Below are 24,001 nucleotides of genomic sequence, written 5' to 3' on the forward strand. Positions count from 1 at the left end.
TTTTGTTCGTCATCACATGCTTGCTATCCTATACGAAGTGACAATGACACTTGTTCTAAGTTGGGAACAGTTCTTTTTTCTGTCTGCTCCCCAAAAGCTTTCTTTTCTTATGGCAATGATAAACTGAAATGTGTCAAAATTTTGATGTGTCCTCAGTTTGGTGTAAGTGGCAGTTATCTGTCGTATAGAAACTATAATGCTTTCTTTCGTGATACTGAATGCTGTTAAAAAGATGTGCTTTTTCCAGGGGGCATTCATGCCTGATAGCCTAATTTCTTATCTCCACAGTGCTGATGGACAGGCAACGCATCTCACCAATTGGAATGTTGGATGCACACGAGGCAGATGCCCTGATAAATGTGGAAATTTCTATATTAAATGTTCCAAGTTCCGGTGCAAATGATGCAGCTGAGCAACTGTTCATTGCAGCCATTCAGTTCAACAATCTGGATGTGATTGGTAAAGTAGCCTTCTACCTATTTTGCTTTCTCTTTAGTGACTTGGTCGCATGTGAATACTTCACTGCAGTCCACCATGGTAGCGCAGTGGTCACAGCGCTACGCTACCCATCATGAGGTCGCATGAAAGTCCGACCTGGCTGTGGTGGCCACATTTCGATGGGGGCGAAATGCAAAAACACTTGTACGTTACATTAGATCATTACATTCATCATTGCATCGATCATTACATCGTACATTAGATTGACATTTAAGGGGAGAGGAGGGTCCTGCAAATTTCTTTTTTAATATTTCAACATACATTGCTTAAATTTTGTGTGGAGATATATTGTAGAAGGCTGATTTCAAATATGTGTTTAGATATAAAATATCTCAGAAGAAAAGATATGACAGAATACAAAACTCCTAATTAGGTAATTTCTTACGGACCTTTTTAATAATTTCTCATTAAAATAAAGCATTTTTAAGAATTTGTAGACATTTCCGAAGGGCCACTGCATTTTTAAAGCTAAGCAAATACCAGTAAAGTAATTGTGATTATCACAAATAAATAGCAAAGTTCGAAAAAAAGAACTACGTGGTGGCGATCGCCTTGCATCGTCCGGAACTTTGGCAGCTTGAAATTAGGGCAAATTTTCGAGCTATGCTTTCAGTTCCGGCCCACTAATGCTTACAAATTGCAGTTTTTTTAATAATTCAAGAAGGAATTGACCAATAATACTTTGTGGGGTAATACTTTGGACAATGAAGACTTCAAAATCGTGATTTTTGAAAATTGGCATTCTTTTGCATTTTTTTTTTGCATTCTTTTCTGATTTCAAGACCCGTGTCGCCCCTTAAACACCCCAGTTGGTCAAAATTAATATGGAGTTGCCTACTACAATATGCCTCATAACAGATTGTGGTTTTCACATGTTAAAACCCAGAATTAAAAAAGAAGAAAGGACTTCACTGCTACCGATAGCTTTGTGGTTAGTAATGTATCACTGAAGATGTTCTGCTAAAGAAGAAAGAAAGAAATACGGTTAAACCTTGATACAACAAATTCTCGATACAATGAAGTCTAACTTTTTGTCCATAGAGCACCATGTATTTAGAACCTTATTATAACGAAGAGTGTTTATATACAATTTCAACGTAACAAAATTTCACTACCACTTTGAAGGAATACCGAGACAGTACATGGAAGCTTCTGTTAAAGCAGATGATGAAATGCACATCTCCTTCCTAGTACTGGAGGTTGTACAATCTTGGTTTCAGAGGCTCATTTAAGCGAGAGGCAGACGCAGTATTCACTTCCCGCTGTCAGTGCTTTTCATGATGGCGTCTTCCCACTGCTGGCAACAGTATCAGCCACAGGGGCGGAGGTGATGCGAAAGTTTGGCTGGCTTTGATTTGTACCGTTGATGAGAAGATATTGTTGACATGGCACGCAACCATATCTCTCATCTCCGACTCTCAATTTCAACAAAAATGTTGTTTTTTGCTCATTCAAATTTTCATTTGCCAATTGCTCGTTACCACGAACAATTTTGCGACCCCTTCCACGTAAGAAAAGTCCATCGACAACTGTAATTTTTGCATAAAAGGTAGAATTTTAATGTAAAAAAATTTCTATATAACGACGCAAATTGTCGGTTTTATCAACTTTGTTATAAGCAGAGTGTGTGATGACTACCATTCATCTTGTTTATTTTTTTTACAGCAAACCAAGAGACTATCGTCGAGCTGGTAAATTTTGCTCGTTGCCTGACGCCATACGATGCATTGAAAGTGCCTGCCAAGAAAATTTCAACAGTGGGCAGAATAAGCATGTCTTCTCAAGTTGATCTCAGCCCATCGTACGTTCAGGCAAGTAAATAAGGAGAAAAATGAAGGACAGTTTGAGTCAAGTTACCTTGTGTGTGTGTTTGTGTGTGTGTTTGGGGGGAGGAAAGGGAGGAAGGGGGTGCTCTTTATCACTGTACTTCTTGGTGGCATTAGTTCTTCATGCACGAAGTCAGGCTTGTTGCAGAGATGTGACAACTGCGAGCAGCTACTCTTATGCATGCGTGTTGGTTAGCTTTGTTATAACGTGACTAATAGTGTGCGTTTTTCTGGTGTATTCATGTGAATCTAGCCCTCATGATTTGGAAGTGGCACAAGTGCAGTTTCACAGTTTGTCTATTTATTGAAATGTGTTGTCAGTACTTGGCTGGTGGACAGATTTGTAAGCAAGGGCTGGCTTTCTTTGATTGCAGCTTACTGTGTGCTGCAATGCACATGGGAAAAATTTGTGTGTCCCATGATATGGTGGACTTTTGTGTTCACCAGAATGCTTGACCAGCAGTCTAATTCTTTAGATGTGAGCGCTTGATTTTATCTCTATTTGGTCATTCTAGTGAACATGACTAAGCTGTTGGATTGATTGCCTTGAAGTGTGCCTAATTAAGTGTTCAAATGAAACAGTGGAGGCCTGTGTCCCTCATGATTTTGATGAATTTCTCCATGCACTAGCTTTAGCCTACTAGATTTACAGTGGTGGGACAAATAGTGCAACAGCACTCCTTTGTCACGTGGTAGTGACTGTGAAGAAAGGAAAACTGTGAATGGTGAAACTAGTGTTTTATTGGGTGAACTTGTGCCCTCAAAAGCAGGTTACACGCAAAGCACAGCAAAAGTGGCGAACACGGTCGAAATTTGATCTGCCGGTCAAGCGCATCGGCTTTTATATACGATGAGTCATCTAAGGTTCCAGAGTAATCGGCGGTGCCCGCATGTCTTCCAGGCAGTTCTACATCATTCGCATTGCACATACACGAAATCAGATTACACAAGGTTCGGTGACAACAGACTGCAGATAGAACCATTGATAACATTCTAGAAACTTCAGATACATGAAGGTGCCTCCTTCGCTGTGCAATAACATTTGTTAGGTGGTGAAAAGCGCTCACCCGAAAGAGATAAAGAAGTACACGTGTCACTATTTCTAGCTTTTCTTGGTGGTAGATAAAGCCAACGCATGTCACCACTATGTGTGCTTTTCCGTGTAGAGACATTGACTGTGCCAGCATCGTAGTAAACACTCATTGAAATGAACTCAAAGGGATTGTAAAAATTGGTTCATCTTATCAGGAGTTATTCTTAACAAAAGTAATCCACAAAACTAAAAATATACTATTGCTGTTGCACCTAGATATCCATGGCACAAAACAATATACGAAATAGAAATAAAACTAAAAAGGCAGGTATGGAAAGAGGCACTCGTTTCATTTTCATGATACAGAGCACCATTGTGCACTCTTAATTTGGCAGTTGAGTAGTTGTTGCTTTCTGGTGCTGTGGCAGACCTGTGTGCTCATTGTTCGCTAAAAATGTTTCAGTGCCCTCGTGTTATTGTGAAAAATGCACCAAAGCATTTAGGAGTGATCAGCTGTGTCGTGTGAACACCTCTGGTTCTTGTGGCTGCTGGGCAGTGTCCTCATCATGATTTTCAGCCTGCAGAAGCACCTCGAGGAGCTACGCAATTATTGTTTCTATTGTGTCGGCCCTGCAGGTTTACAAATTATTGTTGGTGCTGGTGCAGCTGTTTATGTTCACGGAAATACCATTTGTTTTTCATGTAGCTAGCAGAGTTGCCTCCTCCAAGTGTGGCAATGTGGACCTCTTGTTGAGCTGAGTAGCAGGCATCCGTGGCATCTGCAGAAGTTTGCAGGGTGTCTACCAACCAGGAAAACCAGGAATTCTCAGGGATTTTGAGTAGTCTGAAAAAAAAAAAAACTCAGGGAATTAGTGCCTCTATCAGGGAAAATTAGCTGTAATTTTATTGAAAGGGCCGAAAGCCACGGTAATGCTGGCTCGAGTAATAGGAATCGTAATGAATCGTCTTTGATGCCCTGTCGTCGGCTGGAGGAGTTTCCAGTGTACAGTCAACGACTGACTTTCCGGAGGCCTGATAATTTGGACGGCTTCGCAGCACCACGACGTACCCCGTATAGTCAATGTATCGGAACGTCTGAAATTTCGGACGCAAGAACCCTTCTCTGGCCTATTTTCCAGTATTTTTGCCGTGACCGCAGGGCCGAAACGGCATTAATCAAAGTCACTACTGCTGCCGTTTTGATTACCTCGCCGCCTCGAACCGGTGCTCTCGCACGCAGATCTGCTGGCAGCCGTAGCCACCACTGTGGCAACACTAGACCTAGCTGTTTTGACGTTCGCTATTAAGCTTCTTGCCGTTGGGTGCCGTGCTTTTCATTGAAAGAATTCGCTACTGTCAGCAATGGCACGGACTGCGCCTTTGTGGTCCTCTCAATTGGCTTCGAAGCTCGAAAAGCACAGTGCGTTAAATAACGCCGATTTCTGAAAGTCAGCTTTGCCTCAATACAGAAGTGTTACGTGGTGAAGCATACGCAAAAGTATTACGGTGAAGCATTACAAGCGTGGGAAGGGGCAATTGTCACGGGTCACAATATGTATTTCTTAATTATACACGCGTGCATTCGGGATCTTTTTTTACAGTACGAGCACCGATATGCCTAATACGTGTACCGACAGGCCTTCAGAGCGTTTTCAAATGTGCCTGTGGTGGTTTCAGCCCTTAAGGGCAGTAAAGGATGTGCATTTATTTTTTCCAACTGGCCGATGTTTCAGACGTTTTCGCGGCCCCTAGGGTGTACGAAAAATTGGATGTGGAACAAGAAGGTGCTTCAAATGGTGCGTGGGGCGAACGAGTGGCGGAAGGAGGAGAAGAACAGAAAGAACCTATGCATTGAGGAATGAACAGGAAAAGAAGCGTGCTGCCGCCATTTTGAAGGAGCTTGAGCTCAAGAAAAAAAGAAGTGTTGGCTGATGCCGGGATGCAGGTGTCCATCATCCAAACCAAAATAAACTCTTTAAAGCAGTGAAACACAACACTGAGGGGTCCTGCGCGGGTTGAGAGTATGTCAGGATGGTTGAGGCTGACTTACTATACCTTGAGAGAGAATCTCAATTGTGACAAAGTTCGGGCCTCATACCACTGAGCTTGCTATCAGTTGATAGAAATAGCTCATATTCGAAAATATTTGCTTCTTTATGCATTTCCTTTTTATTCGTGTTTGAGGATGTCCAACTCGATTTGCAATTTTTTTGAAGACGTTTTATTTGCTGTGCATTTTACTAACTCCTGTTTTCTATTCTCTTTTTGAATAACATAAACACTAATCCTTTGTATTCAAACTGGATTAAGTCATTTTTTTTATTTTTTCATATGCTTACTAGAGAGTGAAAGCATCGGGCGACGTGGTTTCAGCCCGTCTTGACATAAAACATAGTTCTGCGTAACTCAGGGAATATTGCAAAGGCTCTCAGGGAAAACCTGGAAAACTCAGGGAACTTGGAAATGACAACTTGGTAGACACCCTGGTTTGGCTTAACTGAATTAGCAGTTCTTGTTAAAGGGATTTTTGTGGTAGGGGGTCTATGATAAACAAACCAAATGTTCGCATATCCTCCCTCATATATGAAAATTTGGCTTGAGTCGGTTTGTCTTAACCATAGTCCGCTGTATATGGCTCGTCTATGCGTACATTGTGTTTCTGCTTGTGTTATCACATGCTGTAGCTGCTCGCTAATATCCTTATTTCTCTTTCCTTTCTTTTCTTTCCGGTTGCCTTGTGCAGGCAGCACCAAGCCAGATCAGCAGCTTGCAGCTGACATTCGACTTTCATCGTTTCAATGTGCTGCTGTTGCGTGCTGTGAGTAAGAAGGGCAGTGTGTCGGGTCAGAAGGTGGCCACGGCGACTGTCAGTGGGGCGAGGATACAGGCGTCTATAGGTAAGAGCATTTGGATGTGCAGGCTGGGTTGATGCTGGGACTTTGCTGAGTGAGTTGTTAAGTAATCAACAGTGTCTGCCTTGCATGAGTTGTTAAACGTGGTTTTTCTAGGCACGCCTGTGTATTCGTTGAACCGTTTGCTAAGCTTGTCCTGGCTTGTAGCTGCGTTCTGCTAAATGTTGGAAAAATACATTCGCGAGGGAAAATGTCAGATTCCTGTGCTTCAGTTGAACTCTAATGTCAGCCTATGCATGTGCTGGACATCTTGCTGCTTTCATAATGCAAACATGATTAATGGGAGTATTGTTCTCTTTGTTTGCAAGTAGTGGAAAGTATAAACAGACACCTTTTTGCGTGTCAGTGTAGTACGAACTCAAAGTAGACATTAGTTTGCCAAGCTGTTTTATTTGGCAGTTTTCCTTTGAAGGAAATTGCATGTGTTATAGCTTATAAAGCATTGTGAGCAAATGAATGGACCTTATTGCAAACATAAATGTTTTCATTGTGTGTGTATATGCATGAATGCATATTCAGTATTGTTTTGCTCTATGTTAATTTTCTATAGCGATTTCACATAACACATGCACCTGAATCCACTTGGTTTTAACAATATATAGGATGTAACAATGTGAAGAATGAGCATGATGAACTTTTGTGTGTGCTCTATGGTAAAATAAACCACTTACAACAATGTTTCCATGCCGCATTATTGGTCATAAAAATTAACCCTGGCTACAGGGTGTCTGTCCTGAAAGAAGAAAGAATGTGAAATCATGGAAAAGAAAAAAAGACATGCGAGCCGCCATCCATGGCAACTAGCCAGCCTCACACGTCTCTCTCCTGTCTCCCTTCCACCTTCTGAAACACGAGCCGACAGTGCAGATAATGAGAGTCGGCGAGGATGGCCGGTCGGCGAGGATGGCCAGTTGGCGAGGACGGACGGTTGGCGAGGACGGCCAGTTGGCACACACAACTCGTATTTCATATGGGCGGAAGGAAGACTGGAGAGGCATGCGAAGCGGCTAATGTGAGGTGGGGGTGAGGGGAGCTCACATATCTTTTTTCCTTTTCTTTTCCATTGTTCCACATTCCTTTTTCTTTCAATAACACGGCATGGGAACATTGTAATAAGTGGTTTATTTTACTATACACCGTTTTATGACGTGTCCATTGCTTGCCTCAGCTGTCTCCGTTGCCTCCGTGTTTACAATGGATGTGCATGAGGCCAATGTGGCTCAGTAAACCTTTTTTCCGGCAGATGTTGTAGACAGTGATTGGGTGCATGATATGAAGCTTTGGCCACAGCTTCAGAAGACATGGAAGTGCTTTCGGAGCTCATTACGGCTTGTTCAAACGGTGCGAGCAGCATATATGGTGCTTGTTCTAAAAGCGGGGCTAGAAATGTTTGCCAAGCTGTCCGTACTTTCCACTTACAAATTAAAACAGGACCAGTTTGTTTTGCTCTTTATTCTTTATCTGGCAAACACATTGAAGCAGCAGCTTGTCATGTTTCTGACTTAGTGAAGTTCCTCTGTGCAGTCACTATAGGATTGTTTTTCTGCCTAATTACTTGCTTTGTGGGTGCGTTTAGCTGTGATAGATTTATTCTGTTGTTTTTTACTTGCTGCGCACAAGGCTTGGAACGTAGATGTTACGTACTGTACTTTGTAATAGCTTGTAGCAATGATGTATTATCGCCAGTCACTCTCTTACTTTATAGACCATTCATTCAGTTTTGAAAATTTGTTGGTTGTTGCGGTGCAGTCGCCGTGACCCATGCTTCGGCACATGGATTGAAGTGTACACCCATTCACTTATTCTTGATACGTTGGTGATAGAGTGGGCGTAAGTTTGCATGTAATTTGGGGTGGGCATGTGCAGATAGTGTGTGAGAAACGTACTACTGTATTCCAGGAAGCGGTGCCACTCTCTTTGTCACTGCTTAACAAGCGGTGTTCACTCTTGCTGACATTCCAGTGTGCTGGAAGTCCTTTCTCTTGAGGTTAGCGATCCACCGCTGCCGGACGAGTGAATTTTTTTATCCTTGAGGAAAGCTGTGCATCATGAAGACGGTGCAACACATGCAGTCCTTGTGTTAGCAGTGGTTCGTGGACTTGGTCGCACAGATTCATTCCATTCCCTAATATGCCAGTCACTATTTTTTCAGCCAACTACTGCACTCGTCCTCAGTTCTACTGTTTCATGCTTTGCAGCATGACTGGAGCACAGTGTATTATGAACACCCAGTTGGATTTCTCACAGCTAGGCACACTATAGCCGGGCAAAAGTGGTAATGTTTTCATATTTGTAAGCTTTCGCTGAGGCAGTGTGTGGCACGCTGCCGAAAGTTCTGTCTTGTTCCTCTAAAGTAAACTGCTTCGCAAAAAGTGTCTATAGAAAACACATGGTGCAGTGGCTGGTTATTGTTACATTTAAGTATTGTTAAAAGCAGTAATGTTATGAGTGGATTTGATTGTATTGCTTTCTGTCATAGTAAATTGTTTTGATGTCAGTCCTCTCTGTTTGTCATGCAACCTGGTGAAACAACTATAGTTTATAACAATGGAATTTTCTTGGCACTTGAATATTTTTATAAGTGGGTTGCACTGTATTCTAAAACAACTTTGAGGGCTATGAGAACATGCAACACTTTAGAGTACTTCGGCTCATGTGACCTTAACCTGGAGAACAGTGTCTGCGCGCTGCTTCAATTGTTTGGTGTCAGTTACGAATGAGTCGCTGTCGTAGCATTGAGATTGGGATGCCATCTCGCACAACAAGCTTTTATAAGAATATGGCTAATAAAAAGAGTTGGGCTGTGTCCTTTTTTAGAGCGCAGCTCTTTGGCGTCCGTTCCTGGGTTTCACGTCGTCGTCGGCGTTGTCGTCGGCCTCGTAACCAGCTCCGCCCCCCTTTCATCCCCCCAGCACTAGCAGCGACCGACTGATACCGCTGGATGCCGCTGACGCCGCTAGAGAGTCAAGATAACGTGACTGCATAGAACACCGTCGCCGCCATGCAGAAAGAGGAGGAAAGGGTGCCCCCCCCCCCCTGTTGTGTGGCGGATAGGGTGCTCTTCAGTTGCCGACGCGCCGGTTATTTTACATAGGCCCCGGCACGTCGACGAATACGTGACCACCTTCCCACGGCTAGACCTGGTTCTTAGCGCTGCGGAAGCGAGGGTATCATATTGTTTGTGTCGGCATCGGCGGCGTTGTCCCTGAAACCAACTCCGCAGCTGGGGTTGACTCACTATCGGCGTCAGCGGCATCAGTCAGTCGCTGCTATCTCTTCCCTCCTCCCTTTATGGTGTTGTCCGCTTGCTGCGCGCACTTCTGCCCCCATCGTTTGCCGCTGGGTGTACACGCCGCCCCCCTCCCCCCTCTTCCTGCGAGTCTCCGGTTGTCAAAGCGCCGGCTCGAACTTAATTCCTTTCTTCACTCCTCCTCCAATGCAACCCCTGTGCGGTGGCAATCAGAGAGCCAGATCGGTGGCGGCGGATCTGTATATGTGCACCGCCCGAGCCGAAATTGCCGCTGCCGTTCGCCCTGTGGGGTGGCAATCAGAGAGCCATCGTACCGCGTCCCACGGCTGTGACAACCTCGCGAGGCACTTGTATAGATCTCGTCTTTGAGAATCAAGCATTGGTGTACCAAGTCGAACATATATCAGTCTATTTCTCCGACCACAAAGCTTCCTTCATGACTGTCAAGAACTGTTAGTGGAGTCTTTGTTAAAGGAATACGTGTGAAAAATTAAAAAAAAATTCTGTGATAGCGCATACATGTGTTGCTCGATTTCTTTGCCTCAATCTATCGAAAAGGTGAAACAGCTTATTTGCTGCGCTCAAATTTCGCATTAGGAAGTAACGTAATCGTCGGAAATTTTTCATCCTGCTTTTCCAGGATCATCACTTGAGATTCAAGGCACTTTGGGTGGCCTTCAGGTGTGTGACCTAATTTCCGAGAAGACTCTCCACAGGAGAATCGTTAGCATGGGCAGTGACCCGCACCTCGGGCAAGACCTACACGACGTATTGGGCAAGCGTCATCATACAGAACTGTACCGTTCTCTTCCGCTGGCCAGCAACGACTCCGCGAATGCCGAGAAAGCCTTCGAGTTCACAATCAAGCGTTACGGGGCTCAGAGCAAACAGACGGAGTCAGAGTGTCTGGAGGTTGTCGCACGCATGGCGTCCGTCTGCTACACACACTCGCCCCTGCTGCTGCACGAACTGGCATCTTGTGCAGTCGAGTTCAAGCACTGCGTCTCTATGCTCGCCCAGTCCATCAAGAACGCTGCCACTGAGGTGGCATTGGGCATTGTGAACCTGCCTGCACAGAGCATGGCATTCTCGTTCCATGTTTGCCCACCAGACAGTGCAACGACACCCACTCTGCAACGGGAGATTTCACTGAATGAGCCATCTGATGTCCAGGCTGCGCTGCCATTGGATGTAAAGTGAGTTGAAGAAATTCTTGTTGTGAGCACAGTTTATTTTGAATGGGCACTAGTGACTTTTTTATTTCGTAATTTCTATATCTAAGATTGGGAGTTGTTCCGTTAGCGTGCCTAAGTGGGATTAGAGTCCTAAATCTATATTGTTACTATATTGTGTGAGGGTGAAGTCGGAATGTTTTCAGTGGTCACCTTGTACAAAATGGGCCTATCTTAATTGTGTAGCTGAACACAGCAAAAGTTTTCAATAGTCACCTTGCAAAAATGAGTGAGTCTTTGTTGTTTTTAATTTAAGGCAATTTAATTAACTAGATGCTGTTGTGGCAATATCTCTGTAGCATGTCCAGAATTTTGTGCTCTAAACAAAGTTCACAATATGTCAGGGAAAAAAATCCAGTTTTCGAACTCGTACATTCTGCAGACGGTTGCAACTAAATTCGGTCTGTAGGTTTTACTATTCCTCTACACTTTAAATTGTCTAGTGAAGCAACAGATGAAACAAATAACTGCTCTAGCCTTGAATAATTTTCAAAGTCACCTGTCATGGTGAGTGACGTTTTAGCAATGCCAGTTACATAAGCGTACTTGTATATGTGACCTCAACTGTCTGGTTGGGAGCATGGCTCTTTCAAGAAGCAGAGTGCACAGTGGTGTAATACCTTGCAGACACGATCATCAGCATGCATTGTATACAGTGCATTTGTCTGATTCAAATGGCAAAACCTGGTGAAGGGCCCTTTAACTGCCTTTATGTTCTCCTGCACATGGTGCTGAATATATCTGGTTGGAAGCACCTTGAAACTGCAAGCTTAATTCACTTTCCTTCCTTATGCTTCGATGTTTATCCCTTGCAGCTCGTGTTAGAATTAAGTCACCAGGTATGTATGTGTCTTGTTGTTCAGGATAAGTCTGATGACGGCTGTACCTAAAACAAAATTGTAAGACTTCAAGTACTCTCTATGTTTCTTTGTAAAAACTTTATAGTTGACCCCACTGAGTGCACTTTGCTTTTTTTTTTTCACTTTGTAAGCAAAAATTGGGATTGCACATGCCACTTTGCTTCATAAATGTAAATTCTCCATCAGTAAATTCTCAGTAAACTCAGTAAATTCTCCATCGCTGCTCTTCTTGCAGGCTTGACATCCTCTTGCAGACACCAGTGATCGTGCTTCCTTGCAGTCCCTCCAGCCGCGATGTGCTAGTCACCCACTTGGGTCGCATCTCACTACAGAACACAAACTCGTCTATGCTACAGTCGGCGCAATTTGCATTCAACTCATGCGACCCTCACAAGGCAGGCCTGTTCTTTGTGCAGTTCAGAGACATGAACCTTTACTCGCTGAATATTGATGAGAACCTTGCGGCAGCGTCGGGGAAGATTGGTGCTACTGGCAACTTGCCGCCAGCTGATTCACTGCCAGTTGTGGACCTGTACAGCTGTAGGGCTCATGGCCGTCCCATTCTACACGACACCATAATAGAGTTCACTGTTCAGTACAAGCAGCCGCTGGAGGAACTGGAAGTCGGCTGGTTCAGTGATGACTCAACCTGGCTGGGAGACCAAGGAAACAAGGGCAGCACCTCAGCACAGTTGAAGACACAGCCTACCCTAGAGGTAATGGAAAAGCATCCTTTCATTCCACTCCCGGGATTTTAGAAACTAAGGCTGTATTATTATTATTATTATTATTATTATTATTATTATTATTATTACACTTGAATGTTGATATAACAAGCACAGGTACAGTAATACCTCGTTAATACGTACTTGGCAGGGAACGTGGACCATGTGCACACTAATCGATGTACTAATTAACCGACAATGGCAGATGAGAGGCTATAAACTTACCGGCCAAAAAACGCATTAATTCTCACTCAAATACACATGTAAACAAGTTTTATTTGCAAATAGGCAGCAAAAAAATCTGCGATTTCTACTGGCCATCCTGGTGGCCTTGCAGCGGTGACGGCATCCTCAAACGCTGCTAGGCTGCAGGCCAGTTTCTCCATTGGGCCCCACTTCTCTGCAAACGCCCTCATGATAGGCCACGCACTAGCCCTGTCAGATACGGAAGGGCCATCATCCACGTTGTCATCGATGATGACGACGAGGAAGAACTAGAAGCTATGAGAACAGGAAACATGTCATGGCTAGCACGTCTTGATGTATCTATTGGTGGCGACTGCAGTTCGGGAAAGGGTCTGTGTGCCGCAATTTCGCTATGTATGGTCTACGCACACGACACTTCGCCAATTCCACACTTTAATGTGCCGAAAAATGTAGTAAATACTACGCACTAATCTTTGGCATATGTTAAGTGACTACGGCTTAAGTGGTCAGCCAATACGTTAGGTTCAGTGGCGACAGGGCAGGAAATTATCGCGACGATAATTACACCGGAATTACTTATTAAGCAGGTACATATTAATGAGGTTTTACTGCAGAATTAATTATCGGATATGATGAAGTAAATGTACAATTTGGTTGGTCATGCTTTATTTTAATGGAGCTGCTATAACAAAATAGAAAATGCAGCATCTGACATGGCATTGGTTATGGTGATGCAAATGCTTCTTTGCATATGCTTTAAAATATATTGTGGTAGCAAAAATGTCACATAGTTGTAATTTTTTCTGACGCCTAATTTATTGGAACTGCACGATTATTTGGACTTCACTGCACCACTGCCAATTATCCCTAGCAACAATGTGTAATGGCAGTGACCAAATTTTCGGATGCCACACGCTACTACCGGCATGAACAGTACGCGCAATGCTGTATACATGGCAGCCATGAACAAACTTGCCACCATTTCAATTGACACGAAAGCCCAACTTTAGTTGCTGATTCCCAACAAAGTGGCGCTGGTTATGCCCAGCGGTCTAAGCTATGCAGCTGGCGAAGTCGCTGGTGACAAGTCGTCACGGGAAGCTTACCGTCATGATGTTTGCACTTGTAAACCTTATTGGGGATCAAGCGGGCAATCAGATGCATAGGCTCGACTGACGGCAGTGCCATGCACATGTGGTCTCCTCGGTGTCAGAAAAATCTGTCGACAGCGGTGCTCGGCAATAGCACCTTGAAATGACACATACATTTTGACTAGCGGCTTGACCTGGTTGGACTGCATCAACAAGCCAATGTGCTGATCTTCTGTGATAACATGGAAGGTGTGTATGTGTTCCTCTCTGCCGACAGCCAACAGTTCGCTTGTTGGGGTCCCAGCCTTGATGGGTGTGCACCCTCTTCCATTGTCTCGACAACCTGAGGCAGCGCTATCCAATTGTGCCCTCATCTGTTCCTCTGTTTGTCTTTCTATTTTCTCTAGTGTGGGGTGCGTGTTGGCAGGCTCTGGCCGATGGATAGGTGGCCACTGTGGACTAGGGTCTTTGTTCTTTGCTTTCCATGTTGCGGTTCCCTGTTAGCGACCTCTAGCGACCATTTGGCCATGTTGTATAACAATTACTAATTAGGTTCCAATTTGGTTTTTATTGTTAACATTTGCTTTGTATCGAAATCTAGAATTATGAATGTTGTTTATTCTTCCCAGATAGCTTTGCCTAGGGTCTCCCTTGTTGCATGCGTGGTCTTGCCATCCCCTAGCTGGGACTGGCTAGTTGTGTGCATGCAGCCAGTCGTCATAGTCTTTCGTGGTGGTCGTTTGGCGCGCTATGAGAACATGCACGCTGCAAGTGGTGCATGTGACCACAATGTCTTGCGGCAAATGGGTTCAGGCACACAAGGTTCAGTGGTGCAGAGGAGAGGGAAATGAGAGAGAAAATTGAAGGGGAAAGGGACAGCAAGGAGCTTATTTTGATAGTAATGACTACGCAGTGCCTGTACTGTTGCACCAAAGGTGGCCACTTGTGATGGGCCGTCGGCTGTGCCTTGTTTGACTCTGTGAACCTTGACAGTGAGTCGTAACTCTGCACTCTGATGGCAAGCAGTGAGTGACGTACACCTGAGGAGCAGTGTGATTGGCAGTGATGAAGAGAGTTGTAAAAATGCTGTCAAGTACTCTATGGACTTGTGTGATAGAGGAGAAGCATGACCTCATGCTGCAAAAGTTGCTTCCCTGAGACATATGTGGGCTTAGGTACATCCATGATCTGTGTGGCATGCTTCTCGAAGTTTAAATGGCTGCTGATAATATAAGGCTGATAACCAAACAAGGTGACTGAACATGCAGATACTTTCTTAACTTATTTTTTCTTTTTTTTGTATCAATCTGCTAATAACCTGACCAATTCAAATATTCTGGTCTGAGTTGATTGAAAAGACTTTGACTCTGTAAAACTGGCTCATGCTAATTTAGACAGCTTATCAGACAACCCACTGATTATAGTACTATGCAGTGCATTTCATTTACAGCTAGCTCTAAAATGTGTTCTTATGGAGTACCTTGAGGACAACCCTGAATTCAAACACCATTAGTTAATCTGCTAAACTAAGAGAGAGCTAAGCTCTGAGGAGCCCTGAGGGCCAAGCAGATGGCATAGAGACATATGTTCATGGTCAAGTTTCACTAGAACGAGCATTTTATGCCTCCAACCAGCATGACAGAGAGCAAGGACATGTTGGCAGAAATTGTTCATAGTGGGCTCTTTGCATAAAATGCAGCCACTGCAAACAATTTTAGGCACTTCAAATCAACCCTTTGTCTGATCGGTTGTTATTTTATTGTACACATGCAGTTTGCTTGTTGTACAACATAGCATGGTTTAAAGAAGGTTACTGAGGTAGAATATATTTGTATGACTTTCTTGTGTTGTTTTATTATGGCTTACACCGTAAGTATTATGGCAGTCAAGTATTATGGCTTGCACACTGTGCAGTGCTACGGGGACCTGCTTTGCTTAACAAGTTGTGTTGTTTTCTTTTCTCCAGGTCTCCGGAACTGTTATAAATGTTCTAAAGTTTGCAGTGACAAAGTATCAGTACGAGCTACTACTGCAGTCAACTAAGAACATAACATATTGCAAGGATATTGGTGCTGAAGAAGAGGACATGGCAGAATCACTTCATATCTCCTCATCTTGGGTACTGACTATGTTTCCTTGTATATATTGCAGAATAGCCCACTGAGCTTCATACTACATAGGCTTCATAGACTTCATAGGCCACAGTGTTAACAACAGTGACAGAGATTTAGATTTACAGGCTTATGTGTACCAAGTTAGACTACTTGGTTCATGATTAACTTGTGAGATAGTACAAAAGATGATATGCAGGAACTTGCGAAAAGAAAAAAGAAAGCTAGATGCGTTGCATGTGTCTCATCTTACTACAGAATTCATGCTGTTCCACATGTAGTCTGATGTGCCCATCACTGGGCAGGACCAGGACGTTGAAGTCATGTTTACAACTGTCCACTGCATAAAGCTTTTAGTTAAGTTTGCGGCAATGAGTTGTCTCATTATTGTTTTGTGTTCCTGTGCTCAGCGCACCACTTCTACTCCAGAAAGCAGAGTGCAACAATGCCCATTAGCTCAAGTAGTCACTGTGCTTCATTAACACTCCTTCACTAATCCTAAGAGGAACGTCACTAAAGCACTGGAGTGGAGACGTGTTCCTCAGGCAACTTCTCACTGGTGGAACCTTTGAGAAGCATTATGAAAACGCATTGCCTACTTCACAGCGAGGGCTGGTGTATCCCAGGGATGTTTTTAAGTTGAGGCTCACTTGTGAATAAAGGGGTGTCTTCAGTTGCGTTGACGATGCAAAGTGCAGCTTACAACTTGGCTGCAATTAAGGGTTGTCTGTTTTGACAAAACTGAGACTGAACTGTTGCTTAGCTGTTTTTCTTCTGTGGGCCACATGTAGCCACATTCCAAATTCTTGGCTAAACAGTCTGTTTTAATTGATAAACTGGTGCATGTCTTCATGTACAGGATGAATTGGCAGCAAAGGAATCGCATTATGAACACGAAAGGCCACAGCAGAGCCTTGTCAACGTTGTTGAAGATGGCTCAAAGCACATGGCATTCAACTACCACGTCAACTTCATGCTGCCAGAGCTCGTAATCAACATCTGCTCGGACTTGTGCAATGACAAGCAGGACCTTGTTGCTTTGTCCTTTCAAGAATTTGTTGTAAACTACGAGCAAGACAATCCATATGAGACTTCGATTCAGGTGAGTTAGTGTTGCTGCATTGTCACTCAACTGCGTATACCTGCTGCAAGTGCATATACCTGCTGGCCTTTCTAAACCAAGTATCCATGTACAAGGTACTGTTATTAAAACTGTTATTGTTACTGTTGCTGTAGGATCAAAACTGTTATTGAGCTTTGATAAAAATGCAGGTAGGTGACACCTTATCATTCTATAGCTTTGGAAACCCATATTTGAGGAAAGTTTTCAGGGAATACCCACATATATGGTCTTCTTTCACTGCTTTGTATGTACTTTTTTAAGTAAAAAAAAATGGAACTAATTATAAAGACACATTGGCTTGCATTTTTATTCTTCTGATCACTTATTTATTTTGTTAGACACTTACTAGAATTGTTAACACTTATTTTTGCATAAAAACTTTACTTACTCTTTTTTTTTTGCTTGTTTGGCCACTTAATTTTGCTTTGCCAATTGCTGGAATATTTGAAAACAAGTACCAAACCAAGTTTCACCCATTCTCCCTTATTGGTAATTGCACTACGGTAAAGCACATGGACTCTGTGTGCGGGAGGACAAATTTTAATGATGCATTGCCTTGTTTCTCTTGATTTCAACATTGAATTTAACGATGACACTTAATGACAAAGCTTGTATACTTCTGTGCTTCTATGCTATGCAAAACAAAACAAAACTTACGCCCAGGAAGATAATTATGCCTTGGCTCAAACAGAAATTTGGTTTGAGCTAGTTTGTGCATCATTCAAAAAAAAAAATCATAAATGGTGCAAAACATTCGTGGATGGAGGAACGCATACAACAGGATGATTTGGACATTGAGGCATTGGCAGTACAATTAATTACTGCAAAGTTTATGTCATGTTTGTTTAATTTGGCCATTGTGATGTTTGATCACTGCTTATGAAATTTTTTCTTGAAAACTGCAAACATGGTTGCCCTAAAGATTAGTGCAATGCCAGCAATGTATTGCCCTTTACTACAAACCAGCCTGAGCTAGCTTAACTAGTAATATTTGGAATCTGTAATGTAAGATAATAAAATGCAGTGTAGGGTGTGAGGTATATTTTCTGAGCATTAATAAAAAAATAGCATTTATATTATGGTACAATATGACACATTTCATTTGCAGCTGGCTCTAAAAGGCATCATCATGGAGGACCTCGTTGAGAGCCCCGAATCTAGCCACCGTTACTTGATTCGCTCAACTAACCCTGAGAATGAAGCAGGGGACTCCAAAGACGCTCGGCCGCCCAAATCGGATTTCATCTCGTTTTCCTGCCCGGACATGACGTACCACAATCCGACTATACCAGCCCACCCATCTCTACCTGACAGGCTCTGTACTCAGAATGTCTTCCAGGCACATTTGAAGAAGAATAAGCCCACAGGTAACTTAGGGTTTATAGGTAATGCCCTCATTCTATGCCTGTTTCTCTTCCATCCTCGTGCAAAACATACACTTGTTTAAACCTGCACATAGTTTTGAAAGCTTCTTCTAGGAAGTGTCAAGACATGGCAAGTACAGAAACTACGTGTTGTGAGCCATACTGGTGGAGTCTCACCTGCCACAATGGCCCAGGGGCTGTTGCATTTTGGCACAGAGCAGCAGGCCATTGATTTCATTCTTCGATGTGGTCGTGACAATCTTATGAGGGTGGAATGAAAACATGCTTATGTACTTAGATATAGGTGTGCATTATAGAACAGCATGTAATGGAAGTTCATTCGGAGCCATCGACTGCAGCATTTGTGGTAGCCCCTGTGTTGCCTTGTGATGCTAAAATCGATAAATCAATCAGTCAACATTCTTTATTATGTCAGAATGCGTTGTTGCTACAGTATGAAGGCACAAGGGACTAGGCACAGCAGACCAGTAAGCGTTTTGTGTTAACTAAAAGATTACCGTGTAAACAAGCTGTGCACAAGTGTTCAAAACTGCGTGAGGTTCAATGCATAGTAATGAAATGTGTCATGTTGAGCACAGCTAAGACTTGTGTGTAGAAGTTCAAGTTGGTGTTCCTGTGTCTTCTCTGCCCAGTTTCTTATGCCGTGCTGCTGTAACAATAATGCAATTTTAATTGATGCATCAGCTAACCTGCATGGCTTGTATTTCACAACGTCACACTGTTGCCTCATGGTAGGACAACGAGGTGACCTGCTTTTGCTACCCACTGTGGTAGCACTCTACCAGTACATGTCATTGCAGAGTATCAAGCAGTAGCCTCCATTACCTGGCCAAAATTGCCACTTTGGCAACACTTTTATGCGATTGAGTTGCTTTTGTTTAGACATGGCCTAGAGAACATTAGGCTCCTCGTTGCTGGGCTGGTTGATACTTATCATACTGATAAATAATAATGAGTGCAAAATGAAGACGTACAACGAGCATTTAATCCTGTTTACTTTGGTCTTCGTATTAATTTCGTTGTCTTTGTCTTTACTAGAACATTGGTTTGCCTGAAGTATTCTGGAGCTCTCCACTTCAATGATTGTTTGCTTGTGTCGTGCCTTAGAATATAAATCTCAATTTTTATTCTTATCTAGAAATACGAGCAGGGTATTTTTTGTCTGCACACTGGATTGAAATATAAGAATATTGAAAATCTCCATTTAACATGCTCTGGATACGAAAAAGCTCAAGACTACCTTTTTTTCTTATGCTCATCATTCTAGGAGTGCGTGCATAGAATGACGGGATATCTTGCATTGTTTTAAGTTTTTTCCAAACCACAATATAGTAGTTTTTATTTCAATACATTGAGTAAAATGAGGATCAACTTGTAAAAAACTGCACGTGAAGGTAGGGCATGAGAGAAGTAGAAAGGGGACTGGTGAGGCAGGCAGCTTAGCCGTTGTTCTTTCAGCCATGTCATATGCAGATTTCCAAATGTATAGCCAGCTAAAATTTGACCACTTAAGATTACTGCAATTCATGTATCAATGTAAAGGATGGGTAGTACACTCTTGATATGCATCCACATGAAAGAAAACAACAAAGTTCACTTGCGTTCTGCCAACAGTGGGGTACATCTGGTCATTATATCTGATGTCATCACTGATTTTGCACGTTGACCTCCTTAACTTGCAGAGCATGCAAAGAAGAGGGGCCAGTGCGCCAGCATGTGTGCGTCGCCGTCCACTCCACCTCCGTCCCCGTGTGGCTCTACAACCCCTCCGCTCCTGCTGGCACAAGAGGATTCACTCATGCACATCAATATGCATCTTATTGACAGACACTGCCCAGATTTCACTTCCAAGCATAACAGCGTAAGCTACAATCTTTGCTTTAAAGGGCCCCTGAAACGGTTCGGACAAATTTTGTAGGCGCGTAGGGTACAGCTTAAGTAGAACATTCGCACCACAATTTAAGTGAAGCGTTACGTATTAATGGAGCTGCAAGCGATTAGAAGTTGCCCTCCTCCCTAGCTATGCTTTTCCTCCTCAACTCGCTCGCCGAGCGAGCGGCGCTAAGCTCCGCCTTCACTGGTTCAGCGTCACGATGCGACGTCACATCGCTCACTTCCGGTTGTTTAGGAGCACGCCCCCTCCCGCGCGAGACCTCTCCGCTAGCCGCTTGGCCGTCGACCGAGAGCTATCGAAGCAGCGTGCGTTGCGAGCATTCTGTCGTAGCGCCGAACGTGTCCGGTACTCCGCTAAAAACAGGCAAGCTGGTCATTTCGGCAAATGACTGGAGGCATAAACTCAAGCTGATGAAGGAACTTTAGCGTAGACGTACGTGAGCAGCCTGATCGGTGTGCACGGTCCAGACACTTGCTGGCGCAGCGCTTAACCAGTCAAACAAAGCGCTAATATTGCTCTAACCAAGTGTAAAGCATTTTAAACATTTATAAATCAACGTGTTGATGATTACACACCTGCGAAAAATACACACCAGCAGCAAAGAATGCACTTCGTTGCTGCTACTGTGTATGGTTGAGCTCTGTGCCACCAGGTGGCTGCACCGTGCAGACCGTTCACATTTGCCCTTCTGCTCATCTCGTGGCTCATCCCGGCACAGTCAAGCGGCCAGACCCTGTCCCCTTGCGCTTGCGTTTGCCCTAATACTGGACTCGCGGTTTGCAGGTCGCTAGGTTTGCAGTCCACAGGTTTGCAGTCCACAAGGCAAGTCGAATCATAGTGCTCGCGAAAAGACTGAGACCGACTCTGACCGCGGAGCTCTCGTCAAAATGGAGTACGTTGTAACACAAGCAGACGACACTTGCTGTGTGCCGGAAGTGCTGAAGTGTACTAAAAAACTATTCTTGTGTATTCTCTTTAAGTTATTTTCTTTTTACAAAAACAAAGTAACTAACATTCCAACTATTACGAGCATCATTTGTTCACCATAAAGTTGGAAAAATTATCGACCACGCGCCCTGGTCAGCCAATCAGATAGCTCGCCCATGTGACGTAATATGGGTTATTTGCATCATAAGGGTAGGGGCGGCTTAAAATTCCGCCGAGCAGTGCGCTGCGATCGGCAGCGATGTGTATTTTTAAAACCTTATAATAAATTACACGCTTTACGCAGAGCACTTAGATGCATCAATTAATGATCAGAAGAACCTACTCTAACGACTCAGTCCGTTTGTAGAAAATCGCCAAAATCGTTTCAGGGTCCCTTTAAGCTTTCCTGCGGTGAAAATGTAGTTGTGTTCTCAAGGCTCTTCAATAAATACATTCAAGCCCGGATACAACAAACGCCTTCGTTGCACAAATTGTGTTCCCTATATCAGAAGTTCATTATAGTTGAACTTTTCCTAAAAACTGTCCATAAGTAATACAACCAGGCGCTGAAGAAATGCTTTATAACCAAAAAGGTTTTGCACGCTGTTTACTGGCAGAAATGAATGAGCAAGTTTAAGTTGTGTAAACTGGATAATCACACTCTTGAAGTTCATCATAAGAGAAGCCTCTGGCCATTAAGGGGGGGGGGGGGAGGTACATTTGGAAACATGATTGTGTGTTGGTCACCCTCACCACTGGAGGCCTCCTTTTTCGGAAGTTGTCACACCTCGCCAGCACAGTTGATGGCAACGTCTACGCCATCATCAGCAGCAACACCAATCGCTGTTACAGCAGTCCGAAACTCGGTTGAAAACTTACCCAGAAAAAAAAAAAGAGAGGTTGCGCCCACACTGTTGAGGATTGTCGAGAGTCCGAATACAATGAAACTGCAAAATAAAGAAAAAGCGCGACGCCTCTTACAGCGGTGATTGCCCATGGAGCCTTGTCATCTAGCCTGGCTCGTTGAGACCTTGCTTCTCCATAGTTCGTTCTATTCTTTGTAGGCAAACCGCGTAGTCTAGCGCATCATTATAAATGAACAGCAATTTCATAGGTTCCTTGCGGAACTCTTTAGCCATTGAGAAACTATTCATAGTAGCTGGAAGTTTGCTCTGAATGGGATTGTTATAAGTTGGCTAGACTGTATTGCCATTCTTAAAGGGATACTACTTGCATAACATTTTGGCTTACCATATTTTTGTGTTTAGTGAAGGTTCAGACCCTCTAAACCTTAGAAAAAGTACTAGTAAGCCTCTGAGTGCCCTAAATAATTGACCATAATAGTACTTGTTTCTACGAACCAGTTCCAGTTTTGGTACATAGTATGTGTCAGGACGTTGCAAAACACCGGCTCACTCTGTTCCTGTGATTGTTGTGTCTGCCACATAGGAGCATTGCCAAGATTAATGTGCGCAACATTCTTTTTTGTTTCTTTATGAGTGATGTCATGGTGACTAGGCTTATTGCTAAGCGATGGAAAATTTTCTTTGTGTCATGACGTCACAATAATCTTGAACACACCAGCTCCACATTTAAAACCAACTTTAGTATCAAATTAAACTTATAAGGGTTTCCCAACCTTCGTACTTGCTAAATGTTGTCCTATTATGTTGTCCTTTTAGCATGTTTATAGAGCTTTGAAAATATGTGTCGGAACTCCCTAACTGTCTTCAGGTTAGCAAGGCTGTGACCGTTGATGTGAACAGCCTGGAGGTGGTGATCAACTCTCAGACATGGGTGATGGTGCTCGACTTTCTTGGCTTGGCTGCAGATCTACCTGAAGAGCCAAGACCCACTTCTAGACAGGACTCTCTATTCAGAGAAGACATAGAAGTTGAGCATGGTAAGACATGATAGTTTAAGAGATGTCACGTTAAATACAGTGTTATGGAAACAAACACTGAAAGATTAATCACTGTTATTCACGTGTTCTGTGATTAAGCACATATGCTAAACAAACATCCTGTTATTGTTTCGTGGGAAACTTGCCGGTCAGTGTTGAAGGCCGTGAGTGTTCAGTAAGTTGTGCGGAGCAGGATTGTGTAGTAAAAGTGACCACGTCAGTTGTGTGTGCTCGACAAAATTTGAATTATTTGTAAGTTTCTGGGTGGTTGTGTAAAGGCACATAATTTCATTGTTTTTAAGGATATTAAAAAAGAACTATGAATCTAATGTCTTCTTGTTTCTTCCAGATTTATTTTTAACTACTATATATTGCAGTATATTAGTCGACTCCAAATATAAGTCTTCTGCTCCCAGCTTTCGACCCCCCCACCTAAAAATAAAAAGTTATACACGGTAACATAGAAAGAAACAGGCCACATTGACGAAAGACAAAAATGCATTTATTGGACTTCTGCAAGCATCTTAGATGTTTGCATCGTGCCGACAATTTTCAAGTCGCCGTCATGATTGAGCACTCTACAAAATGCTTTGCACACCATGTTGTCAGGCAGACCATGCGTCGCACACCCACAGTGCTCAAAGACGTCCGCTTCACATGCCCCGTTGGTGACAGGGGAATGAGTCCAGTATCAGCATGCGTTTCGGTTTTAGGAGACTGCCTGGGCGCCAGAGTCAGAATAGGCGGAACCATTCTAGGATCGTCTCCTCAGTGCAATATCCCTTTTCATTCATGTGAACAATCACCTTTCAGGGGGAATTTCTCCTTTGGCATTGTTTTGTGTTTGAACACAATGAACACAATATTACCAATAATACTACATCAGTTATGCTCATTGCCCATTGTCATTGGGTGCGCTTAGTGCTCACCTTTTGCTGCGACAGTACGCTTGCTCGGCATGTCGAACCAGACAGGAGTTCGATCGGCATTACTGATCTGTCTGAGTGTGAAGGCGTGCTGCGCC

General features: G+C 43.4%; 1 protein-coding gene across 1 annotated transcript in view; it reads left to right on the forward strand.

The window, feature by feature from the left end:
• Vps13D (vacuolar protein sorting 13D) overlaps positions 1–24,001 on the forward strand; it is a 173,928-nt gene that overhangs the window by 49,733 nt on the left and 100,194 nt on the right. The window contains exons 27-36 of the mRNA XM_065430344.2: positions 289–459; positions 2,164–2,313; positions 6,105–6,254; positions 10,160–10,715; positions 11,847–12,327; positions 15,601–15,753; positions 16,605–16,847; positions 17,977–18,235; positions 19,936–20,114; positions 22,809–22,977. Coding sequence (XP_065286416.1) covers positions 289–459; positions 2,164–2,313; positions 6,105–6,254; positions 10,160–10,715; positions 11,847–12,327; positions 15,601–15,753; positions 16,605–16,847; positions 17,977–18,235; positions 19,936–20,114; positions 22,809–22,977 — 2,511 coding nt within the window. The remainder of the gene's footprint in view (positions 1–288; positions 460–2,163; positions 2,314–6,104; positions 6,255–10,159; positions 10,716–11,846; positions 12,328–15,600; positions 15,754–16,604; positions 16,848–17,976; positions 18,236–19,935; positions 20,115–22,808; positions 22,978–24,001) is intronic.

Source organism: Dermacentor albipictus, chromosome 2, assembly GCF_038994185.2.
Source record: "Dermacentor albipictus isolate Rhodes 1998 colony chromosome 2, USDA_Dalb.pri_finalv2, whole genome shotgun sequence".
In the NCBI taxonomy this organism is placed as follows: domain Eukaryota; kingdom Metazoa; phylum Arthropoda; class Arachnida; order Ixodida; family Ixodidae; genus Dermacentor; species Dermacentor albipictus.